The sequence below is a fragment of the Zootoca vivipara genome, chromosome 11 (genome assembly GCF_965207765.1).
Source record: "Zootoca vivipara chromosome 11, rZooViv2.hap1.1, whole genome shotgun sequence".
NCBI lineage: Eukaryota > Metazoa > Chordata > Lepidosauria > Squamata > Lacertidae > Zootoca > Zootoca vivipara.
In genome coordinates, this window is record NC_142594.1 from 53,105,695 (window position 1) to 53,132,147 (window position 26,453).

Below are 26,453 nucleotides of genomic sequence, written 5' to 3' on the forward strand. Positions count from 1 at the left end.
ATATTAAACAATTTTCAGGCTGTGATGGGGGGATCAGATGGACACGACACATCCACTGATTTCCCCCCTCAGATAGAGGTGGGGGTCAAGAATCCCTCAAAAAGTTTTTTAGGGGGCACTGTGAGATGGGGAGAAGGGATAAGCAAAATATTGTCTCCTTATTGAAGATTGGATGCCTCCCACTGGATCAAAAGTCCATGTTGAATATTATAAGTAGTGGGAAATAGAACAGGTTGTAGATTCTCTTAATTTGGGTAAACCTCTATTGAGAATTAAGGTTCCATCACAACTGGAAGGGACTCCTTAGATAAAGTTGTCTGGATTAAGTTAATGACTTAATCTAGGTTTAAAATTACTAAGCAGACTCTGTTCTCTCCAACGCTGTTACTCGGCTTCAATTGGCAAAATGGGTTAGGAAGCAACTTTTAGTAATTTCTCCTCTTTGCAGTCCTCAAAGCCCCCTTAATCTTTTCCAGAAGACTGGCAGATTTAGAGGTGATACATGGAAGAGTGGGAATGCTCAAAATTCTCTTCCCTCCCTCTTCTGCTGACAAAAGCAGTCCAAGACACTTAACATTAAACTTATCTCACTGAATAGTATGGCTTGCTATCAAGCACACATATGTAGGATATTAAGGGCTTCTTCCCACTTTGATTTCCCTCATTTCTTCCTAATGGGTAATTTCTCTTCACTGATTTCTTAAATCACACAAGCAGAGTCATTTAAATATTAAATACTTTAATTGTTTAAGTGTTAGCCAGCACACATAATAAGCACTGAGTGAAAATTACAAAAAAAAGAAGAAAATAGTATATCTTATATGGGAACCAGCAGCAGATAATGAAACATAGATAGAACTGAATACTTGAAGCAATCAAGCTCATACCAAGTTAACATTATATATAAAAACAATGCTAGAACAGGTCACTCACCATGATTTTTATAGGATTCACCAAAACTCTTTAACAAACCTTTTTCAAGACATCACAACTTTTTGTGCCTTTCTACAAGCATGCCATTTTCTTAATATAATGGACAAGTGCACATGTTAAGTGACTTCACACAAGTGATGATTTAGCCATAGCTGCATGGGATCCCATTTCACTTAAAGCAATACCACAGTTCAGTGTAGAACAAGCACCACCAACATCATCATCATCGCCATCATCATCATCCAGAAAGTTACAGGAGAGGTAGAAGTGAGATTTTTGAAGGTTTCAGACCCACAATTGTTTCCAGATACAATGAATCAGCACTTGAACTGGTAAAGTATCTTATAGCAACTGACCTCTCCGTCAACATGTTTCAGTTCAAACTAGCCAATCGATCAAATCACAATAGTTTTTTCAATTATGTCACCAAATTGTAACCAAAGTGTACACGTTTTTACCATTCAACAAGATTAGCTGAAGATGCACAAGGCATTAAACAGCATAGTATGTCTTCACATTATCTATTAAAAAAACTAATTTAAGCTTCTCTTCCCAAATGAAGTGGAAATGGCCTCATTTGAAAGAAAAGGCTCATGTTTCTGCACACCACAGACATTATGTACTCACTTGTTTTGAGCTGACCTCCTGCTGACAGTCATCTCTTTTTCTTATCGATTTTGCCAACAAGTACAATAATTTATAGTTCATTTGGCAAAGCAGGCAAGATATATTACTAATTGTTGCAGTTTTTCAACGTTTCTCACAAACCAGCTAAACCTGTCCATAAGCTGAATAAGTAACTTAACACTTTCCCCCCACTCAAAATGAGTATTGCTAATAAGTTTAACAAAGAACACCCACATTTTTCTTTTAAAAAATGAAACCTAGAACAAAAAAAATAATCGACTTTTAAAATTACTTACAAGACGCTACGAAATTCTGTTGTAAAAGCATTTACAAGTACAGCTATTGATTTTCATAATTTTATATAAATGTTTACCAAAAGTTTAAGTGTGCTGGTGATTAAGACCCATAAAACCATGCAGGGTACAATTTCAAGCTGGGTTTCCAGACAGGCAAGTAAAAACACAGACACACACACACACACACACAGAGAGAGAGAGAGAGAGAGAGAGAGAGGATGCTGAATTCTCAAAAACTTGTAAACTTGTAGGCTGACTAGGTGTCTACAGTAGAATATTTAGGTTTAAATGAAAGCAGTCTGTTTTCCTCATTCTAAATGTGTGTGTTTTTCTACAGATAATCCTGTTTCTAGCATTTATTGGTGCAAAACATTAAAGGAAAACCAAACACTATCAAACATAAAAATAGGTTACTAAAACAATGATCAATGAGAACCATTAAAACCAAAATAATGTTATCTAATTAGGCCACATGTTTTGTCCATTCACTGTAGATATTATTATAGCCAAAGTCCAGAGAAAAATGCAAAGAATTCCATATGCTCGATAGAGCGTTGTTCAAAGCAGCAGCCCTCATGCCACACCACTGTTGGGAGACTCTGAATTTTAAAACTTGTTCACAACAAGGCGTTGAGAGAGAGTATCGCTCCAAAGATGAGGAATGAAAAGCACAAGTGCTTCTGGGCACATGCAAAGCAACCTTTGCCTGGTGAATTCTGTAGCTTTAGGTAACAGAAGATCAGGGTGGCTTTTTTAAAAAGTGGAAATGGATCCAGATATTGGTTGGCGGTCTTCTGCTTACAGAATTAAACACTTCCCTGCTATAAGGGATCTGGAGAGCTGAGCAATCCTTTGGAGCAGCTAGGGTGGGAGCAGAGGGGATGGAAGGAAATCACCTCCCCGCTGCCCAATTTCAGCTTGCAGAAGGACTCCTCTGGAGCCAAGCTATTCATGTACTACTCACTTTGTATCTCATCTTAAGGCTAAATGTTGCAACATTCTAGTAGCATTTTGTCTACAAATAAACAGGCCCTACATCAGGGGTCCCCAGACTACGGCCCGGGGGGCGGATGCGGCCCAATTGGCCTGCCAATCCGGCCCGCGACGACCCCCGCCGCCCGTCGCCTGCTCTTACGGCGCACAGCGCGGCAGCGCTCTTCCGGGTCGGGAAAAAAGTGCCGAAAATCCCCCGCTCACCGGCCCGCACAGGCGCGCGCTCCCCCGTCCTCCGGCCCGCCGCGCGATCGGCGTGGTGGGAACCGGCCCAAACGCCGGTAAGTCTGGGGACCCCTGCCCTACATAAACAAAATGCCTAATAATAAACCAAACTAGACTCAGTCCACATTTAGCTTTATGGTCATCTGATTACTGTAAAGTTCCTCCAGTCTTTGCTACTCTTCTCAGTTTCCAACATCCCAGCATAAGAAAACAACAAAACTCATCTTCTCAAAAAGTTTGCAACACCAACACACACACACACACACACACACTCTCAGACAAATCTCTTAAACGTATTTTAGATTAGGAACCTCTAAATTTTGCACATCTAAGCTGCATAATAATTTAACACACCTGATATCAGAGTTATCACAGGGCAAGTTCAGCAGGAGCTGTTTGCTGGGACATCACAGTGTGCTTTATTTGGAGCATTGGCAAATATTGACATGAGTCAGAGGAGGAAAGAACTGCATTGGTTCTGAGCATGCCTTATTTTCCAGCTTAATGTATACAGGCGAAGTTCAGGATTAAAAGCAATGCAGCTGTTCTGCATCTCCATGTGAAGAGCCATGTATTGATTCTACAACACATGTAAGTGCATGGCCTAAGTGGCATTAGTATCATGTGACCATCAGCCAGGTGAACCTAATACTGTTCGAAAAACATCCTGCACAAATCAATGCAAGTTCCAAATCAATGCAGTTCCAAAGCAGAAAACTGAATTTCAGTTCACATGCATTAAATTTAATTTTATCTTTTGGTGAGGATATGTTATAGGCGTTTTCTGCTTTAACAAAAACCCAGCACAAAAGAAAATTAAATGAGAATGGATGCCTTCATAGGCAATATAACTAAAACAGACACATTACATATATTCGAAAGCTAGGGAAACCAATGCTGGAAACTGATTATGAAACATTCATACTGTAAACTACAGCTATCAAATGCAGCTTATTATAATCCCTTTAAATATATTGCTTGGTTGCAACAAAAAGTGACTACACAGTTATATTTTATCTTTTAAGACTTTGAAAGGCACATTACTTATAACCACCAATTATAACCACAGTTTTAAACAGTTTTCACAAATTAATAACTCAAGAGTGTCTAATACACCCATTACTACAAAGCAGACCTCGAGAAGTACCATGATTTTGTAAACAGAAAAAAGTGAAGACTACCAAACCACTTTTTCGAAACACAGTAAGATTGGCAAGAGTTAAATATGATCAACTCCTCACGCTGTAAACTAATTCTAATCCACAAAGCATATATGGCCTCATGACATTTAGTGCAAAATGCACAAAGCATAATTTCTCAGCATTAACCTTCGAAGGAATACAAAGGCTGAAAATACCAAACTAAGAAAATGGCACTCTTGATTATTATGCCTTTCGATGATTCCTTTGTTTTTTAAAGTGAAGAGGGAGAACATGAGGTTTCTGCGCGTTCCTGCTGCACACATCTTACAGTCCTTTTACTCGTTATTACATTTACTCTTAACGTTCACAAAGCCAGGCTCCTATCTGCATTACTGCTCCTTTTGTGCCAGCATTTAGTGGGAGGGAGACTGGGTGAAGGTCGTGCTACCCATTGTCACCACAGCTATAGGTGGCTGCCTAGTGCCGCCTGTCCCTGCTCCCTTCTCAGCTAATCAGGAAGTGGCTGGGAGGGGGCAGAGTTTGACCTAGACATGACAGAGGTAGAACTTCTTCATTACCTGTACACAATAGGGCTCAAAGCTGGACCTGGGGTGTGGGGAGAGAGATTAAGTACATTTATGACCAATCCATTAATTACGCTTCCGGGAGCAGTATCCAACTTAACAACTTAGTAAGCAAGTAAAATCTGTTCCAAGCATTCAAACTAGGTTTCTTCTACCAGGATCCCTCACATTTCCCAAAGGATTCTTTGAACTGAGACAGCTGTTCTCCAGAATTTGCCACGGACATTTAAAACACACGCATATTACTTGTTTATCAGTACATAGAGGTATTCTCACATTTTACAAGATTGTTGAAACATTAATACTCCTAAGTGACAAGAACCCAAACATTAACGCCCCAATCCAGAGGTTCCTGTCACACACTGAAGCTCAGCAACATACACACCACTTCCTATATGAACTAGGGGCTCCTCTCGCCCGCTGAAATGTCAGGGACCAATTTACGTGTGTGCACCCCTTATCCCATTATTTGTATGAAGCTGTCCCCAACATTACAGTGGAGGGGAAAGCCTGTGCTTGCAGTGAGCAAAATCAATATGTACCAGGGAAACTTTTGGACTGGTGCCCCATCTGTTCCAGTTCTTGCTTTATACATTCACAATGGCCATATAATATATCTGATTGTCCAAGACACAGTATGAAGCCTAATAATGATGGTGATTAAACATACAAAACTTCCTCATGCTAAAAATAAATCAGCCAGCTTTGGTAACCTAGTACAGATTGGTTTTATATAGCTATTCCTACAAACATCCCATCTCTACAAACATTATATACTGTGTATATTTCCAGGTTATATATACACACACACACATACAGACCCTGAGCAAACGTAAGCCTGATTATTAGGTCTTGCAATAGATCAAAACATATATTAAAATAAAATAAAAATAATATATTAACCATTAAAATAAATACTCAAATCATTAATAGCCATATGCTCATTAAGTGCATAACAAGTTAAATAGTAGTTTTAAGCCACTAAGTCATCGATATATTCCATTTCTAAATCTAAACAATTTAATCTCACTGGCTAATGCTCACTATAATGCAATACTTAATGCTACACATTTATAACTCCTTTTGATTTTCTTTCAAAATCAACAGATTCTGTTGTTTTACCACACTTATGGAAGCTGAAGTTTTGATTCGTGCAGCTTGACACCTGTGTTGCTAAGACACCTTCCAACACTCCTTCCAGATTTAACGCAACTAACACGAGCTGCTGATTTAATGCAACTACTGTGAGCCAGACCATTGACAATTTCTTCCTCAGCTCCTGACAATACAATAAATGTGCATTGTTAATTGTCAGTATGAAACAAACAGTATTCGGTAACGACGTTGGCACTTAAAATATTAGCATCGCAAAACCAAGGAATGAAGTGGCACTAGGTGTTAGATTGGTATCACAATTAGCTTCGCCACTCGCTAGTTTCCTAGTTAATGGCTTGGAGTTACAGCTTTGGATTGGTGGCCTAGAATATGAACTACTATTGCTTGTCTCCACTTAAGTTGACCCTTTCTATTTTACGCCCTAGACATATACCACCAATATTAAGACTGCTGCAATACTACTACAGAAATGCATGTTATCTAGGCTTGAATCTCAGCAGTGGAAACGCAGCACAGATCCACTAGACTTGCTGGCAGCCTGGCGCATTTTCTACACCGCTGCAATATCTGCTTGGATGCGTTCACTGTATGACCTGTTGAGGCAGTTCGTGGTTTTCTTTGTCTTCATGCTCCACGATGGCCTTCACTTGCAAGCTGCCAATGACAGGACAGAGCTCTTGCAAAGCCCTTTCCACTTCCTCTTTTTTTGCTGGCGTGTTCATTGAGGTTTTTGACAGGGTCATCTGAAGAGCACACCATAAAGCTGTACGCGTTTTTCGTGTGAAGAAAGCCAAATCTTTAATGGCAACCGCCAGAGCAAGGACATCTGTAACAAAACCAGCATAGCATCATTTACAATTTCAAGAGGGGGGATTTTTCTCCCCAATACTGTAATATAAAGTCTGCTAATGTTTTCAAAGAACCAGCCTTCGGATGTGAATATTTTATTTATTTTTATTTCATAAAATTTATATTGCTAGATGGTAAAAAAACAAACAAACCTCAAAGTGCTTTACAAAAAGATAAAACAAGAAAATCAAGAAACAATTGCAACAGTACTTTAAACATATGAAAGTTAAAATGCTAAAACAGATTAAAATTACCTCAACTTCCTATGCATCTGGGTAAAGGTAAAGGTAAAGGGACCCCTGACCATTAGGTCCAGTCGTGACCGACTCTGGGGTTGCGCATTCATCTCGCATTATTGGCCGAGGGAGCCGGCGTATAGCTTCCAGGTCATGTGGCCAGCATGACAAAGCCGCTTCTGGCAAACCAGAGCAGCACATGGAAACGCCGTTTACTTTCCCGCTGTAGCAGTTCCTATTTATCTACTTGCATTTTGATGTGCTTTCGAACTTCTAGGTTGGCAGGAGCTGGGACCAAGCAATGGGAGCTCACCCCGTCACAGGGATTCGAACCGCCGACCTTCTGATCAGCAAGCCCTAGGCTCAGTGGTTTAACCACAGCGCCACCTGGGTCCCTCATATGCATCTGGGTAGGCTAGTCTAAATAAGAATGTTTGTAGCTGACAAGAGTGCAGTGAAGTATTTCGCTGCCAAAAGTATGCATTAAGGACTTTCCAAATTGATATCACATCATTAAATAGACGCACAAACAGCATAGGACTTAAAGTGCACGTTTCTGCAGGAGACTGTGCTGTAAGCAACACTACAAATGAACATTTCCAGATTCTACTGCAGGGCTGAGGAAACTTTTCATCCGGGCACCGGAATCCAAACTATGCTGCAAAAAAAAAAAGATCCTGGCCAATCCAAGCAGTGATTGGCTTCAACTGGAAGCTCCTGAGTGGAACCAAGCTCAGTGAGGTTTGCATTTGGCATCAAATTTTAAAAGCAGTGAATTACAAGCCCCACTTGCCAAAGAACAATAAGGGGTTGCAGCCTTGCCTTTACCTGCCTCGCACCTGAGTGGGGATTCGGGAAAAACAGACTTGCAGGCCAAATTAGACCCCCTTTCAGGTTTAATTAGGCCTGTGGGCCGGAAGTTGCTCTCTCTCTCTCTCTTTTTATAAAAAAGACTTTATTTCAATTCTCGCAGATTCAAAGGAAATTCAAAATTTACAAAAAGAGAAACAAAAGGAAAAAGAAAAAAAGAGGGGGGAGACACAAAATAATATTTCATAATACTCAATAATATAAATAATATAAACCGAAAAGACACAAACAACACATTACAATCAATACAGTAAACATATAAGTAAAAATTGACTGCTCAAACATCACTTCCTTTTTCTTGTTTTCTTCTAATCTTGCTTTAATTTGGTTACCAAATTCTATATCTAAAACTGCTTCGCTATTTATATAAATTCCTATATTTATCCCTCTAATTCTTCTTATCCCTAATATTTCTATACTTCCCTGCTCATCTTTCAATTTAGGCAAATCACCAAATCAATATTGAAATTTTCTTTAATCAAATAATCCTCTACATATTTCCATTCCATTATATATTTCTTTTTGGGAATGTTTCCTCTCTGTTTTCCTCTTGTATTCAGCATCAACACTTGCATCAGCAGGACTTAGACCACAGTTACTGAGTCTTACTTGAATATTTAATGCTTGGACATAAAATAACACTGAAGTTTTACAATTATATAACAGAGTGAGCCACCCGTTTTCTATTTGCTATTTGAACACACCTGACACAAGTTTTGACGCAGAATCTCTTGTAAACAAAAACAAAATGCCTCTCTGGAGCAACCTACTTTTCTCATGCATCTTGAGAATTTTAATATGAAAAGCTAGGTATCAGTTAATGTTAAGAAGAGCAAAGAACTATGGGTAATAAATATGATGTATCTAATCACAATATTGGCATTTACATGTCATAAAGCAAAGAGCTATGCGGTAATCTGAGTCTCAGTTCCAGAAGGACCTTTTTCAGGATTTTTGTTGACTGAGAAGAGGTCTCTGATGAAACTCCAGATATGAGTGCTGTACTAAAATGCATTACAAATACAAAATATAAATCCAGACTCTTTGCAACTAAACCTGACAGTAAACATCCAGCTCTCAAAGTGGAAAGTTGCCACTTCAGCAATTTTCCTTGTATCATGATGTTACATGTTTTCTCTTTGACCAACCATCCACAACAAGCAAGAAGATGCATAATGTTGCAACATTATGACATGAAACAAATGATTTTAGAAAAGAAGGAACTGCAACAAAATGTATTCCTGCTTGCAGGGAGTTGGACTAGATGACCCTTGGGGTCCCTTCCAACTCTACAATTCTATGATCCTACCCCTAACCCTTAAAAGGAATTATCCTAGATCCAGCCACCTGGCACAGGGCTTTGAGGCCTCTTGTAGGAGGTAGTGGGATGGGTGGGGAAATGCCTACTCTAACATAACAGGAACGTAAGAAGTCTTATACCTTGGGTAGGCAAACTAAGGCCCGGGGGCAGGATCGGCCCAATCGCCTTCTAAATCTGGCCCGTGGATGGTCCAGGAATCAGTGTGTTTTTACATGAGTAGAATGTGTCCTTTTATTTAAAATGCATCCCTGGGTTATTTGTGGGGCATAGGAATTCGTTCATTATTATTTTTCAAAATACAGTTTGGCCCCCCACAAGGTCTGAGGGACAGTGGACCGGCCCCCTGCTGAAAAGGTTTGCCGACCTCTGTCTTATACAGAGCCAGGCCACTGGTGCATCAGACAGATGACATTCTCAGTCACACCTGGAGATGCTGAGGATTGATCTTGGGCTTTTCTGCATGCAAAACAGCTGCTCCACCAGTGAATTATGACTCTGCCCCCTAATGCCTGCTTTAACAACGTGATCATTATATAAAATAGAGTAGGCTTTTCACTTCAGAGTGCAGATTTAACCAAAACCCATATTAAGATTTCTCTCTCTGAATGTAAAATAAAAAAATTCCTTCAGTAGCACCTTAAAGACCAACTAAGTTTTTATTTTGGTATGAGCTTTCGTGTGCATGCACACTTCTTCAGATACAGTGAAATGGAAGTTTCCAGGCACTTATGTAGAGAAGGGGTGGGGAGGGGTGGGGATGGGGAGGGGGGATCACTCAGAAGGGTGGTGGAAATGGGTGATTGACTGACTGATAGCTGTTGATGACCGCAAACGACTGCAAATGGTTTTGCATGAAAAAGCAAGGGTTGAGATGGCTGGAGATCGCTTATCATGTATAATGAGATAAGAACCCGATATCTCTGTTCAAACCAGGTCCCTCCATGGTTTTGAGCTTGGTGATAAGTTGCAATTCAGCAACTTCTCTTTCCAGTCTATTTCTGAAATTCTTTTGTAGTAAGACAGCTACTTTGAGATCTTGTATAGAATGTCCTGGGAGATTGAAGTGTTCTCCTACTGGTTTTTCTGTCTTCTGGTTCCTGATGTCAGATTTATGTCCATTTATCCTTTGGCGTAGGGTTTGGCCTGTTTGTCCATTGTCTCTCTGAATGGTAACATTAATACAAAAGTCCGTTTTGCAGGTACCACATAGAAATTACTTGCCTTTTTCATTGTTGTAACGAGGTATCCCTTGCCTCTGATGATTAGCAGCATTAACAATCTCATCCTTGCGTCTTGCTCGTGTAGCACAGATAGCTTCCAAATGACATCTTAAAGTGGCAGATATATTACCATGGACAGGATTACCACAAAGGCGTTCCATTTTCCCAAGTAAAGTGTGTACCTAAAAAAGAAGAATACTTCATTAGACTTTTTAATACTTAAAAACAATCAGATAGCCAAAATCACGTGACAGCAGCTAGGCACTTCATGCTGAATGTGAGAACACAGCTAATCTAAATTTAGTAGAAAATATTTTGGAGGAGAAGCAGTTAAAAGCAATTCATCCATGAATACAAGCGACATTCCTCATTGCAGCATGAGAAACATAAAACTATGTTATGAAATTACTGACAGGCAGGCAGGGAAAACAGAGGAAGCAAGGAAATAAGTGAAGTGGCCCTTCAGGGTTCAAGCATCCAGCCATCCTCAGCATCAACCAGATCTTGGGTGAGTGTGCTTACTCTCGCCTGCTCTCGGAACTGGTCCACAATCAGACGATCCACTCGGGAAGGCTTGTCAGGAAGCCGGGAGAAGGGAGTGCTATTTGAGCTGGATACCCGCTTCCCTGGGAAGTTTCTGGCCAGATCTGCCTCTGCCTGAAGAGAAAGCAATAGAATTAATGGAATATGTTCCTCTCTATTGCTCTTTCCCATCCTCTCCACCCATTTGTAGCTGGCGAGAAATAAAGTAAAAATGCTTCCCAGTTTCCTACCATCAACCCACAAATGCCTACCGACAAAAAACACTCAGGCAGTGAACAACAGGCACTACCGTGTTTCTCCTAAAATAAGACACGTCTTATATTTATTTTTCTGCCCAAAAAACACAACATGGCTTATTTTCAGGGGATGTCTTTTTTTTTTAAGCTACTACCCTGGGAGGCTCGGCTCGCCGCAGCCGACGTCCTCCCAGCCGGAACGCTCCGCAGCGCTTTGCCCCACAGCGAGCCCTTCAAGGCACCGCCACCGCCACCACCGCCGTTGGCCACCAGGTGCTGCTGCGGATGCGACGTGAGCTCCTCCTTCCGCTGGCCGCCGCTCATTGTCCTTTTCTGCCGCGGCCGCCTCCCTCCCTCCCCGCCGGGCCGCTGCTGGGTCGGGGCTCGAGCGGGAGCCGGCAATGACAGGCGCACCGCCGCCGCCTCCCTCCCTCCCCGCCAGGCCGCTGCTGGGTCGGGGCTCGAACAGGCGCCGGCAAAGACAGCAGCGCGTGCCTGTCTTTGCCGGCTCCCACTCGAGCCCCGACCCAGCAGCGGCCCGGCGGGGAGGGAGGGAGGCGGCGGCGGTGCGCCTGTCATTGCCGGCTCCCGCTCGAGCCCCGACCCAGCAGCGGCCCGGCGGGGAGGGAGGGAGGTGGCCGCGGCCGAAAAGGACAATGAGCGGCGGCCAGCGGAAGGAGGAGCCGACGTCGCATCTGCAGCAGCACCTGGTGGCCAACGGCGGTGGTGGCGGTGGCGGCGCCTTGAAGGGCTCGCTGTGGGGCAAAGCGCTGCGGAGCGACTCAGCGAGACCCAGCGGGACCTGGGAGAGACAATACCCCAACACGTCTTATTTTGGGGGGATGTCTTTTTTTTTCTTTCGAAAATCGTGCCATGGCTTATTTTAGAGGCACGTCTTATTTTAGGAGAAACACGGTATATACAGTTTAATCATTCTTTGCCATGTAAGAAGACATTTTCAGTCTTGCCCCAGTCCTCCTGGAAGCTGGGGACAACGAAGAAGCCATGCAGATTATGCTATCCAAACTTGGAAAAAGATTTGTCAGACGAGATATGGTCCCCAGTCCTGGTTTCCCTACCTCTCCACAATGTTACCAGTAATGCTATTAACATAAAAGCTAATGTCACTATTAACTTCTCCGAGGTTTCCCCTTACTAGAGACTACATTACCTTTTTCCGCTCCCTCTCAAGTGCTCTCCACTGTTCGTAACAATCTTCTAGATGACTATGAAGTTCATTTGCAGCTCCACTGCGATGCTTTGGAGGTCTATAGTGGTTAAGAGGTGGTGGAAAGGCAAAGTATTGCGCAGGCAAATCTCCACAGAAGAGTTCGTTAAAGAAAGGACTCAAATAGGGTAGGTCATCATAGTGAAGGAGGTCAGCGAGTTCAGACAATGGAAAAGGCAATGGGGGAAATGCAACATTAGCTGGTGATGAAAATGCGGGAGGATTAAATGGAGGAAAATTAGGTATATGTTTATAATCAGGCATTAATGGGAAGAGAGGTAGGAAAGAAGGATTGATGAAATCAGACAAATTGCTGCCATTCTGTTCTTCTGTTCTTCTCAATATATCAGGCTGCATTTGATTTGGGCTTGCATAGCCTGGGTGTGGAATCCAATTATTTTTATGTCTTCTCTCATTCTGCCTAGTTCTCTCATCAGTACAGAACTGGCTTTGCTTTTTATGAAAACTATAGTGTTTTGCAGACTCACTTACAGAATGCTTTTGTGACAGCCACCTGGAGGAAGCATTAGTGGATACTTCACTACAGGATCCCTCTCTAGTAGCTAAGGAATCCTTCTGGGTGTGTCCAATAGGGTTAGGTTGCTTCCTATTTTCATTGCAGTTTGAAAACCCTGAGCTGTTAGGAATGTTAGCAGAGATGTGTTTCCCATCTTTTCTTGAGTTCAACATTGGTGCCACTTGTGAATAAGAAGGCTGGGCTACAGATTGACTGGTGGAGCATCCACCAGACTGAGTTGAATACCTTGAAGACAACTGAGAACTCATTTGCTTTTGCTTCCCATAAGTTGAAAACGATGTCGCCACCGGATTTAGTATCTTACTATCCAGCCATGTATATCCATTGTAAGATGAATTCATATTCTGTAGTGCTGGCTTAAGAGGCAAGTGATTACAGGATGCTTTCTGATGTTGTAAGGACATCTTACATTCAGTATTGCCAAAGTTCCCCTCTGTAGTGATGCAACTGTGGTTATTTTGTGGGTGGTTTGCCTGCGGTTTTGCATTCCTTCCTTCTGGAAAGCTAGTCTCTTTATTAAGTGGACTGAGAAGGTATGGAGATGAGCAACTAAACTGTTGAGAGTCATAAGCAGCTGTACCATCTGTATATCTTAAATTTGGCTGGATCACTGGATCCCATATTCCATCAGCGGGAGAATTAGACAATTGAGTGAAATATTTGTTTGATCCTTCTGTATCATTTTTCCCAAGCATGCCTCTTGCATTGTCAGCTTTCTGGAGTTCTTTAGCAGTATTCATGCTATCTTTTATTCTAGTATGAGATGAGAAAGTGCTAAAATCAGTATGGCTCTTCCCATTGCCACTGTTTAACTGATTTTTGTTATAATTGGGTACATTCTGATATGCAAGTCCACTTTGGTGATTGATTCCATTACTCTTAAAAGCCTTGTTTTCTGAATCAGCATTCTTCAAAATCTCATCAGGTGACTGACTGCAAGGATCAGAAGTCACAAGCCAGGATCCTATAACATGGAGATCTTCAAGTTCTTTCTTTAGTAATTCTACAGATGATGACTTCTGCAAGCTTTCTTCATAAATATTTTGAGTACCAACTGAGTTTGTAGGATCTTCATTTTCCACGCATTTTGTAGGAAAAAGCCCTGAGAAGTTTTCAGTTTTTTCAAAGTCTGATGACCACACGGGTGGAAATAATCTTGATAGAGAATTCCTGTAACAAACCAACAATTTAGTGCTAAAGACATTTTGTTTCTACAACGTAACAGGTGAAGCTGCTTTATACATTCAAATTAATGAACCACCTGCCACTGTATTATCTACATTTAACAAGCCAGAGGTATTTTCAAGCCCACTGGTTGATATCCCTTTTCTTCTGGAAATGTCAGAGACTGAACCCCATTTGCCTCCTCTAAAAATCGTTGTTTTCATACATTCAGAAAAACATGCCATTTATGCTGAAAACATTAAAATGTGAGGATTAATATACCGTACTCTTTTGCTGAGCTGAATATCATCTTATGAGTTTTATTATGGTGAAAGAGCAGAACAGCTTGACCTATATAGAAGATCTGGGGGATGAGGTGAAGCAATCTTAGCCTAATATAGAATTGTAGAGTTGGAAGAGACCCAAAGGGTCATCTAGTCCAACCCCCTGTAATGCAGGAATCCCAACTAAAGCATCCGTGATAGATGGCCACCCAACCTCTGCTTAAAACCTCCAAGCAAGGAGAGTCCACAACCTCCATAGGGAGACCATTCCACTCTTACTGTCAGAAAGTTCTTGCTGATGTTTAGTCGGAATCTGCTTTCTTGTAACTTGAAGCCTTTGGTTCGGGTTCTACCCTCCAGAGTATATATGCTTAGATTAATATGACTACCTAGGAAACCTTTCCTGCCAGCTAAGGCTAACTGCAGAACCAGGGGAAGATTTTTCTTTTTGTAATCATGGCTGGACAGGGAAGTGTTAAACCTCCGCTCCCCGCAAGCTAGTTTGATTAAAATTACCCTCTGTGCCTTATATTACATTTTTAAACCCTGATGTATGTAGTTGCTAACAATACAACTAACTCTGAGCCTTAGAAGCAGACCAAATAGGCTGATTTTACAGGAATGTTATTAGTTATTCTACAGGGTATTAATTGTTTTATTAGGAATAGCATCTCACTACATTGGGCAAGCCATAAAGTGCTGCCCTATGGGATCAGTGAAAGTATTTTTTTTCTTTTTGGAGCTCTGAAGGAATCTCACTCCTAGTTCTGAAGTAGTTAGCATTTTAAGTGCCATCTGCTGGTGGAGATAGGTATTTATTTACCAGTTTAGACTGCAACACTAAAAGAAAGAACCATTTAAACAAGTCCAATCTGCTTCTTTTCCTACAATTATCTAGATCAAATAAGGCTCTGGTTGCCATCCTTGAGTGCTATTGAATTCAATCTGATATTCTGAAGGACTCCTCTAGACAACCTGTTTAGCAAGGCCGGGGGGGGGGGGTCGGGTCTTATCATATAGACAGCCCAAGACCTCCATACACACTGCCCAGGCTTTTGCCCAGGGGAGGTCACTTCAATGCTGCTAATGCAGTGGTTTGACTTCACCCCTGGAGGCTCACTCCATTGTCTCTTCAGACAGATGGATGCCAACCTCCTGATCTGCTCACATCCAACTTACAGAGAGGTTAGACTACATCTGGGCTTCATTGAGCATTTGTTATGATTTGTCTGTGAGGCTATATGTCAATGAGCAAGGTGTTTACCATTGGTTAATCTCCTACTTTTCAAACCAGTTTCCCATCACCTTATAAACAGCAAAAGTCTGGGCTTTTTAAAGTGGATTGGTTGTGCTATGTCAACAGAGCCCTTAATTCATTTTAACTGTGCAAACTTAGGGCTTCTTCACACTTCTGCTTGTCCAGCCACTTTTCCCTAGGAAAACCCACTGCTTATTGTTGAATCAGAACATATGTCAAATCATTTTTCCTTTAGCTTGATGTTTGTTCTGATTCAGTGGTAAACTGCAGGTTTTCCCAGGGAAAGTATAAGGGCAAATGAAAGAATGCTTTGAAAGCTTGGGACAAATGAAAAACCTCTTGGATACATGGAACAAGCAGAAGTGTGGACAAGCCCTTAAAGTTTTAATATGTCCTTTAATTCCTTCCACTAAAGACTTAAATGTGCTTAGGGTCAAGAGTTAGTAAAGGTAGGGAGAGAACAGTTTTCGTGAAGCTTATAAAGGTAAAGGTAAAGGGACCCCTGACCATTAGGTCCAGTCGTGACCCACTCTGGGGTTGCGGCACTCATCTCGCGTTATTGGCCAAGGGAGCTGGCGTACAGCTTCCAGGTCATGTGGCCAGCATGACAAAGCTGCTTCTGGCGAACCAGAGCAGCACACGGAAACGCCGTTTACCTTCCCGCTGTAGCGGTGCCTATTTATCTACTTGCACTTTGACGTGCTTTTGAACTGCTAGGTTGGCAGGAGCTGGGACCGAGCAACGGGAGCTCACCCCGTCGCAGGGATTCGAACCGCTGACTTTCTGATTGGCAAGCCCTAGGCTCTGTGGTTTAACCCACAGTGAAGTTTATAGGTGACCTTAAAATAGATATTTATATAAATAGTCATCAGCTTACCAGCCTGTAACAGGTTCTTGCTTGCTTGGCTCCTCTAGGATGCTTGTCACTAAGCCAAACATATCAGGGCCGTTGCCAGAATAAGATAAATTTACCTGTGTTCTGAAAAGAGAGATATTTGAGTATCACCTGTACCAAGAATCTAAGAAGAATGAGCCTCCTAAATGTAGTACCTTTAGTTTAGTTTTTTTTTCAGAGCAATATTGTCATGTTACTGACCAGTTCCATAAGCCACCTCAACCTTGGTGGAGGCAACATAAAATAAATAAGGTAAACAGAATAAACAATTAATAAAAGCATTTGGGAAACTGAGAAGCAGTATTTACTGAAATTAATAAGCACTTCAAATATGAAAAAGCTCAAGTAGATCAAGAAGATCAGAGAGCCACTAATGCATGGGAAATAAGAAACACTGTGTGTAGTGGGGAGGTGATAGGATGAGATGTGAGAATGGAACTAATACATGAGAAGTTAATTGTCTTCCATTGTATCTTCCCACCACTTTTAAAGCTGGAGAGAACAACATGACCAAATAAAGAATCTTGTTCTGTTTTTAATCTTATACATACTAATCCCAGCATAACCACATTCCCAAATGACACGAATGAAGAAAGGGTATGTGCAGAAATTCTAAGCCAAACAAGCCATAGAGTAATCTTGATTTTAGAAAACGTATAGAAATGGAAAGAAGCGAAAGAAAACCAGACCAAAATCAGCAAATGAGAGCTTGCAATCATTTCATAAGCAAACAAGCCAAAGTCAGACGTTGTGAAGTAAATTCAGCACCAGTTTGACAGCAGAGCTTTGGAGCAAGAGACAAAATGCAGATATTACAGAAAACATCAGTAAATGGAAAAAGACAGAAAAGGAAGCAACATTGAGCACTGTGCACAGTGTACTATGAAGACTCACAACCTGGTATAATTAAAATGAACTCCCTTCTTCACCTGGCTTCTCTCCAACTTATTAGGCAAAAAGCCAATATAGCTCCCGCTAATTTTTTTAATATGGCATTTTAACAATGTCACCAAGCATTATTAAAACTGGGATACAAACATCAAGCGAGGAGACTTGATTCATCAGAACAGCATATGGAAATAGGATACCGTGTTTCTCCAAAAATAAGACACCGTCTTATATTTATTTTTCCTCAAAAAAAAAAAAAAACACGGTGGCTTATTTTCAGGGGATGTCTTATTTTTTTTTATTAAGTATGGTACAGTTTATTAAGTATGGTACAGTTTAACCTACAAGGTTAAACTGCCTATCACTATGGTTTATTTTTGGGGTATGGCTTATTTTCGGAGAAACACGGAACTTCACTGTATCACTTATATCAAAATATTGTTCACAGCAAACCTGTGAGACATGCTGTGGCGAATTTGAAACTGTTATGTCATGTTTTTGTTTCACAACCAACCTATCCAAGGGTTAACCCAGACTCCTGGTTAACTGGCAGCAACATTCCATGGGAGGCGTGGCCTGCATGGGGTTTAGATGGAAGAGGGGAACAGTTATGTGAGTTGGCGGTTGTTGGGGTTTTTGTGTGGGAGCTTGGGTGGTTGTGGAGAAGGTAGAATTTAGAGTAGATGAAGTAGTTGAAAGATATTCTGTTATTTGATTACCAAGAACGTTACCTGTGAAATTAAGTTTGTACCAATGTTACCAGAAAGCAACCATTAAGATTCAAGCCAATAAATATCCATCTTTAAAGTGTCACATTAGTAATCGTCTATTTCAATTTCCAGCTAAGGTACCCATGAACCCAGGTGGTGGGGAACTCTTTTAAACTGTCAAAACTGCCTTTTAGAGGAGAAAGGTTAGTTTGTGGCTGAGAGTGCACCAAGAAAAGGGGGGAGCTAAAGGAGGAGACAGGTTCTGAGTGATAATAAAGTTACCTCAGGAAGGAGGCTAGCTTTACAGTAAGGGAGGTTCTAGTGAAGGGAAACCCTTATCTGAGCGCACATAGGAACAGCCTTTTTTATAGCCCCAAGTCTATATAGGTACCTGGTCACGTTTAGGCTGGAAGAGGACCCTCTTTTATTTTTGAAAACCCACAAGTGCTAGAGGGTTTAAAGAAAGGCTAGAGGAATAAGTGGGAGGTTTGATTTACCTCAGAAATCCCTGCTAGTGCTTTTAATAATTGAGAGGTCAGAGTTATAAGACGGAAAGTGAGAGGGACTTTCGTCGCACATGCAATTACTGCAAAAAGGGGAGAAGTTTAAATATAAGGGATTAGTTCTGAAAATGGAGAGGATATGTTTCCTAAGTCACTCTATTTACTACATTAAGCTGTATCATCATGCACTGTCCAAATTACAACTGCAACAAAGTTAGCCATACACTACAGGAGAAAGAAGTTCTATTCTGTAACAATATCTTCACCGCAAACAATTAAGTAATGTTAAGGAATAGTACTATATAAAAATTTGCTGAAAGGTGTACCCAGTAGCATAGCAGGGGAAGTGTGTGTGGGGGGTGTACCCAGGGCTCATCCATACTTCTTGTCCCACTCCTTTCCCTTGGGGAAAACCACTCTTTAGAAGCTCAATTGGAGCAAAGAGCAATTTGTGATTTTCCTGGGAAAGGTGCAGGGCAAGGGGGAAACTGCTCACACCAGTGCTTTCTAGGCACAGGACAAGCACAAGTGCGGACCAGCCGTCTATCAATCCATTTGTAGATTTCTAGAAAAAAACCACAAGGTGGCAATCACTTCATACCTTTTTTTGGTGCAGCCATGTAATGAGGCAATAGCATTGGCATCATCTCCACATGTTGACCAGCTACTGTAAAACTGGGGAGACTCCACAGTGGGCGGTGTGTTAGTTATTCCTCCAAACAAAGGAGAGAAGAGCTGTGTGTCCATTTCTTGCTTAGTGCGGTTTACCTGAGTTGAAATTCAAGAGGGAGACATTTTAAGGGCAAAAAGCTTTTTACAGGCCAAATGACCAGACAAGCTCATTTTGCTGCCTTCCCTTTTGATATTAGAAAATGAAACAAAAGTGAGTTATTTTTGTCATTACTGTTCTACAATAATGAAGCATGGTGAAAAGGTACAAGTACTGGCAGTTATGACATGCAATGCCTTGCTTTAGAAGTGTACTCACAGATCAACACACTCACACCACATTTTGGTAAAGCATGTATGTTCCTACAGAGCTACCAGTATTAACTGCACATATGGGAGTCTTCTGAGCGACAGCAGAAAGTAAGTAATAGAGCTCAAAGGAGATCTAGAGGAAGACTATATTCACCAGTGAGCACAAGGAGAGTGTGATGTCAACACAGCCCTCCCTCCCAAGACAAAATTTAAGATTAGTACTGCATTCTCTACACAGCTACCATTGTTTAAGAGAGTGTGACTTACTTTGATTGTATTCATACATGCTTAAAAAGGGGAAACATGTAATGCTGTCCCCACCCTGCCTTACCCAATTGTCAGAGAATACAGAGTACTCTGTGCAAACTACAATAAATAACCAGTTGGTAAACAGGACTGCATTTATGCTTCATGTAGAGTTAAGAGGTTGAATTGCATGGAATGACGCAAAGTAACATTTACTTGATTTTTGCCTAGAAGGACTTCTTACTGTTCAGGGAGAGCCTGAAAAATACATTTGGGCACCAGGGGGGAACCTCCAGGCTGCAGGCCTAATTAGGCTTCCCTAACGTGGTTTTCAAAAAAAAACAACCACTCTCACCTGTTGATTACCTGACATATACCTAGCAAATCATCAGAGCATGTCTATACTACAAAAAATGAAAAAAAAATCATTCCAGTAGCACCTTAAAGACCAACTAAGTTTGTCATAGGTATGACAAACACTGAAACAGAAGTCACCAGAGCCTTATGTATAGTCAGAAGGTGGAGAGGGGTATTACTCAGAAGGGTGGTGGGAATGGGTGATTGGCTGATAGGAGTGGTAAACCTGTTGATGACTGTTAACGACTGTTTAGAACAACTGCTTTGTCTATACTACCAGACTCTTCCGGGATAGTCCTGCTTCATTTCGGAACTGCTACACACAACACACCCTGCATTTGCCAGGAGGGTGAATGATTCCTAATAAAATTTTATTTGCTGTGGGCTTACCTGTGGCTCATAATGACTTAATGTGATGCTTTGCTTAACCATATCTTCATTTTCAGTGTGCAGATTCTTGTTTGTAAAATGAGTTGCATTTCCCAACAGACAGAGGTTTGAAGCCTTAACCACAGGTCTCACCTGTTCAAACATAATCCAGCATTACAGTTAATAGTAGCTTGCAAAACATTTAATAAAGCTAACATAATTAAAAGTGACGTGGCATTCTCCCCAGTATTTTGATGAAAAAATCTGCAAAAGTAAACCAATAAAATGAGAAAACATTCAATATACTATTGTCCTCCTTTCTAAGGCTCCGTTGCTTTCCAACCCAGTAAGAAACATTCCTTGACAAGTACAAATACTTGCTGCTAAATGTGCACCTTGAATTCCAAAACAATCTGTGAAATGCTGTACTAAAGTCTGCAGACTGGCAGATTAAAGACTAAATTACATGTGATGCCTGGCTGTGTGGAGCTTGTCCCATCCTTTTTACTTTTTACACACACACAAAATGCAGTTGCATAGGTAGGCTACAAATCAAAGTGCAGGGCCAACATGTCTTGAACCCCTTCCCTTTGTGCTCCTTTGGGGACTAAAACTGAAGCCCTCCATTTCCCTTTTGCCCTGCAAGAGAAACAATATGGCTACCTTCATTTTCCCAATACAGCAACACAATGCGGCTGAAGTGGTGCTGAAAAGTTCTGCATCATAACTTTGTGTATCTTGCCAATGGTAAGCCATCTATTTCTTCTTCCTTTCTTCAAATTTATATCACTTATCTACTTCAATTAAACTCTCTTATTATTTTGTTAGCTTTATATTTATGTATTTTCCTAGTGGCAATGCCTCTACTTGCATTGTTCACTGACACCTACCCACCCACCCCTTAAACTTCACCAACCCCCCTCCCCTCACCCCCTACCCCCTGCCCCCTCCTATCACAGCTCACCAAACCACCACTCCTTCTATTTACACTGAAGTAGCTTGCCGAAGAATGGATGCTTTTGAATTATGGTGCTGGGGGAGACTCTTGAGAGTCCCATGGACTGCAAGATCAAACCTATCCATTCTGAAGGAAATCAGCCCTGGGTGCCCACTGGAAGGACAGATCATGAAGCTGAGGCTCCAATACTTTGGCCACCTCATGAGAAGAGAAGACTCCCTGGGAAAGACCCTGATGTTGGGAAAGATGGAGGGCACAAGGAGAAGGGGACGACAGAGGACGAGATGGTTGGACAGTGTTCTCGAAGCTACGAACATGAGTTTGACCAAACTGCGGGAGGCAGTGGAAGACAGGAGTGCCTGGCGTGCTCTGGTCCATGGGGTCACAAGAGTCGGACACAACAACAAGAAGCTTGCCTGACTTGCCACTTCTTTCCTCTTCACCCGCTGCTGCTGAAGGTTTCTTTTATTCTTTCTTTTTTTGAGGGAGTGAGCTATCATTGAGCTATCATTGAGTTCACAATGTCAGTTGTCTATGGCTAAGCAAACTGCAGTGTGACAAAATCTCGGAATATGCCCCAATCTCCAAGCAATTCCAGGGGCTCCAGCCTCCTACCCAAGGTTTGGTTTACTTGGAATTAGGAACAGCAGACTGTGGTGTCTTTAGGCTGTATGGCTTACAACCTGAGTCTACAATGCAGGAGCTCACAGTATTAATATCCCAGAAGACCTTGCTTCTCCCATAGTCACAGTCTTGGAATCAAGCAGACATCAAACAAGGCCAGGCATCCCCAAACTGCGGCCCTCCAGATGTTTTGGCCTACAACTCCCATGATCCCTAGCTAACAGGACCAGTGGTAAGGGATGGTGGGAATTGTAGTCCAAAACATCTGGATGGCCGAAGTTTGGGGATGCCTGAACAAGGCTCTCATTCTCTGGCTTCTGCCAGTGGCCTGCTTCTAGCCCAGCTCCCACACACTCAACTCTGGCTCTTGTCCTTCTACCCTCCAGGTGAAAGAGGGGGACCCTCTGACACAAAGCTACATCCTTTGTTAATGTATTTTTAATCTTTGGTTGGAAGCCGCCCAGAGTGGCTGGGGTAGAAATAAATAAATAAATAAATACTTTGTTATTCTAAGGACCATACTTAGGTGGTAACTAGATGTTGCTATTACCTACAGGTATATAGGAACACTTTTCAAAAGTGTTGAAAAACACCTTTGTTAAGAAACCAGAAGCCTTCTTACTTGGGATAAGTGGAGATGAAATACCTAGGAAGGATGTTACTTTTTTTTCCTGTATGCCACAACAGCTGCAAGAATTTTAATTGCAAAGAATTGGAAGAATGAAGAATTACCAACAGTGGATGAATGGCAGAAGAAGTTGATAGAATATATGGAACTGGCTGAGTTGACCAGGAGACTTCGGGATCGGAGTGAAGAAGCAGTGGAAGAAGATTTTAGGAACATCATCTCTTTGACCAGGGAGCCTCTTGATATGGCCTAAAAGGGCCTGCATCTGCTGCTGAGTGAGAGAGACAGATTGGGGATGCACAGGCCAAGTTTTAAAACTTATATTACTTTCCTGTATTAGCAAACTGCAACCTTTCTCTCCACACTCCACTGAGGCAGATAGAAAATTTTCTGCTTCCCAATACAAGTTTTATGGATGGATATAATGCCAGTCAAATAGGGCAATTTTGAAATCATACAGGAACCATGGGTGCCTATATAATAAATATAAATGCAAAATTATTTGGGCATGTTAAAATTAGTATGTTAACAGTTTTAAGTGTTTTAATTTTCTCTCTTGGGATTTCTTAGAACATATGTTAAGTTATCATGGCCTTAAAATATCTACAAGCATTCCATTAAAATACTTTCAAATAAAGCTTTGAATTCGTTTGAGTATTTTGGGAAGATGAAGCAGCATTCATGCTGCAATCCTATACACACATACCTGAGAGTAAGGTCCATTGAACTCAACAGTTCTTACTTCTGAGTAGACATGTCTAGGATTGTGCCATAAGTGCAGTTTATTTGAAATCGAAATTTCAGTTCAAATACTTGCAGCTACTTGGGGGGAAAATAGAAATTATAAGGCATATAAAATTGACATAGTGTATATTTTTAGTTTTATAAAAAATAGTCAAGCATGCTAAATTAGAGCCAAATCTATTTAGGGCATTGCAAACCTTTCACATTAAAAGTTTTCCAGAAAATCCACATCATCTCCCCACTCAAAAGTGGTTTCAAGTATCTGGTTAACATACCCCTTGACATTTAATCTCTCATGTCTTCAGCATTTTGAGTAAAGAAACTCAGAAATTCCCTGTTTAGAGAAATGACAACACCACCACCTTTCTAACCATACAGCAAATTCAGCTTATTTAAATGCAACTTTGCAGAAGTTACTCTTTGCATTTTACACCTTCCCTCCCCAAATTCAAAGTGCAGGAAGGGGTAGAAATTAAATTCCCCACCCCACTTAAATGTCCAAACAAACCTGCACAGGGTTTATATTACAGTAGTTGCTTCTTGCATATACATCTTAACTTGAACACAAACCCGAGACAGAAAGTCAGGCACAGGCACAGGCATTCAGCTCTGGTGCAAATTTCAATCTAACAGCTATACTGTGTTACATCGCACCTTGTCCAACTGCCCTCAATGCTGCTATGTGACGCTTACACATGACAACTCTGTTACTACTCAGATACAGAAACTGTTGCCAGGCTATTGTGTTTCTTCTCCACCCACTGAAGCAGGATAAACAAAGCGAGGAGAATGCAGGGTTGGGTCTAAACACAGACACAGATTCGGAAGAAAAACTAACAGCATTATCAAGTACTGTAACTCACATGCTCTAAGAACCACATTTAATCTGCACACAACCAACCAACAGGAAGTCTCATGGTACTATAAAGCCACAATGCATTTTCCAAACATAAATTCTTGTTTGGACAGATCTGAAGTGATATGCCTCCCCACAAAGATTTCAGAATGCCAAAGGCTCTGTCTGCCTTTGCAAAAACAAGAGAAACACCAAGCTTACGTTTTTGGCCTTCTTCCTTTACAGCCAGCCTCAGTTGTGCCTGGTGTCACTGGAATACCAGTATGCGAAAGTATTATGGGAATGTAGCTTTCAGACTATTGTGAAACAGCAATAAAGTACAAGGCTCTATTACTGCAGTAATTCCCCAAAAACCTGCAAGAGGTGTCCTATTGTACATACAGAATGAACTGGGAAGGGGCATAAATTAACTATTCTGTTCTCTATGTCTGGCTAGAATGTAGTTTCTATGTGAAAAGAGCTCTCTTCTGCTTCCTATCCTTTTAACATTCATAAGAAACAATACAGTACAGTACAGTACCCATAAAAAACAAAAGTAATAGTTGCATAATACCTTTATTGAGATAATAAATAAGCAGGTTTTAAAATTTCTCTCTAGCCCACAGGTCCCATGTAATGCAGAGTGTGAAAGTGAACAACAAATGTGGTTGCTGATACACTGTATTACCGAAGGAGATTGATTTTAGGTGTAGAATTGGAAATAACATCAACAGAAACTGAATTTGGGTAGTGTCATCTAGTGGCTAGAGGGTACTAAACCAGTTCTTTATTTCACTTTGTGTTTTCTGCCTCATGGGTTACCTGCGTGTCCCAGCTAGGACTAGAGACATAATCCGGTTAACTGTTGACTTTCACATTTTCAAAGGGAGAGCAGCTATGCTTCTGTCCTATAACCTTATACACCAAGCGTTCTCCAGCCCAGCTAAACCTGCATTAGCAGTTCCCTCATTCCATCTTATTATTAAACTACATTCTGGAATTTATTTATTTTCATCTAGCAGACAACAGCTTTTATTCCTTTTTAACATCTCTTTCATAACCCAAATGAAGAGTTTTAATGAACACAAAGCTCACTTACTTTTGCTTCCTTCATACAGCCCCAATGAAGGCACTCCCCCACTTTCCCTTTCTTTTCTTGGATGAGAGAAGGCAATAATACAAAGCCACCCTTTGGAATGACAGGTATGCTCAGTGAGAGTTTAGCAATCCACAAGTCACTGGAAGGCCATGGCTGATTTAAATGCAAATCCACCTGCTCAAGGACTGCAGTTTTAAACACAGGCCAATTTATTCACTGTGTCAGATTTAGATTTTTATCAGCCTGGTGGCAAGATGCTTTGCTGTGTAGACAAAGCTAAATGAGATTGGGGGTGGGCCACGTACACCACCCTGGAGCTCCTTGGAGAGGTGGTATAAAAATGTAATAAGCAAATGAATCAATGAATAGATATACTGTATGGAGTAGCAAAGGATGTGTCATTACCAAGGCTGGCCCAAGACATTCCGCCCCTTGAGTTGAACCACCAAAACAGGCATAGGCAACCTTCGGCCCTCCAGATGTTTTGGACTACAATTCCCATCATCCCTGACCACTGGTCCTGCTAGCTAGGGATCATGGGAGTTGTAGGCCAGAACCTTTGGAGGGCCGAAGATTGCCTATGCCTGCACCAAAACGACACCCCCACCCACCCGCCAGGGAAGGAGGAGGGAGGGAAGAACGACACCAGGATCCGCTGCCCCTGTGGATTCTGCCGCGGCCTGAGGCGCTCGCCTCACATTCGCCTCACGTCCCGGGTGGGCTGGCGCTGACTTCAACTATCCCGCCCCACGTCCCCTAGACCCTGTCACGGGCGCAAATAGGGCCGCCCCTCTTTCCCCTTCCCCGCCGCGCCTCCCGCAGGGCCTCACCTCTGGCCTCCGGATCCCTCCTGAGAGGGGAACAGCCAGAGCACGGGCGCCGTCCGCCACCATCTCCCCTCCTCCTCCTTTTCCTTCCCGCCTCAGCAACAGGGGCGGGCGCTGGTTGGACGG

The 26,453-nt window shown here is 41.7% G+C and overlaps 1 protein-coding gene across 7 annotated transcripts; it reads right to left on the bottom strand.

The window, feature by feature from the left end:
- Window positions 1-722: 722 nt before the first annotated feature.
- Window positions 723-26,453, bottom strand: LOC118092184 (meiosis-specific coiled-coil domain-containing protein MEIOC-like). 7 transcript variants are annotated; one of them, XM_060280988.2, is made up of 9 exons: window positions 24,075-24,178; window positions 22,927-23,090; window positions 20,634-20,765; window positions 19,261-19,427; window positions 16,541-16,642; window positions 12,363-14,127; window positions 10,935-11,069; window positions 10,414-10,594; window positions 723-6,742 (listed from the first exon to the last, which is right to left on the bottom strand). In XM_060280988.2, the coding sequence occupies exons 3-9, from the start codon at window positions 20,673-20,675 to the stop codon at window positions 6,498-6,500; spliced, it is 2,637 nt and encodes an 878-aa protein (XP_060136971.1). In that variant the 5' UTR covers window positions 20,676-20,765; window positions 22,927-23,090; window positions 24,075-24,178; the 3' UTR covers window positions 723-6,497. The 7 variants fall into 7 exon arrangements, with proteins under 7 accessions (XP_060136971.1, XP_088510183.1, XP_060136967.1 ...); XM_088654057.1 differs by having other exon boundaries at window positions 22,927-23,093; window positions 24,075-24,174; XM_060280984.2 differs by lacking the exons at window positions 22,927-23,090; window positions 24,075-24,178 and adding an exon at window positions 26,331-26,453.

Excerpts from the sequence above, each read along its gene's own strand:
- LOC118092184 (XM_060280984.2), bottom strand. The coding sequence starts at position 26,393 with ATGGTGGCGGACGGCGCCCGTGCTCTGGCTGTTCCCCTCTCAGGAGGG. Across the intron at positions 20,766-26,330 it reads GAGGGATCCGGAGGCCAGAG|GTGAGACCTGTGGTTAAGGC; the intron begins GTGAGGCCCTGC and ends ATGTTTGAACAG. Across the intron at positions 19,428-20,633 it reads TAAGTCATTATGAGCCACAG|GTAAACCGCACTAAGCAAGA; the intron begins GTAAGCCCACAG and ends ATTTCAACTCAG.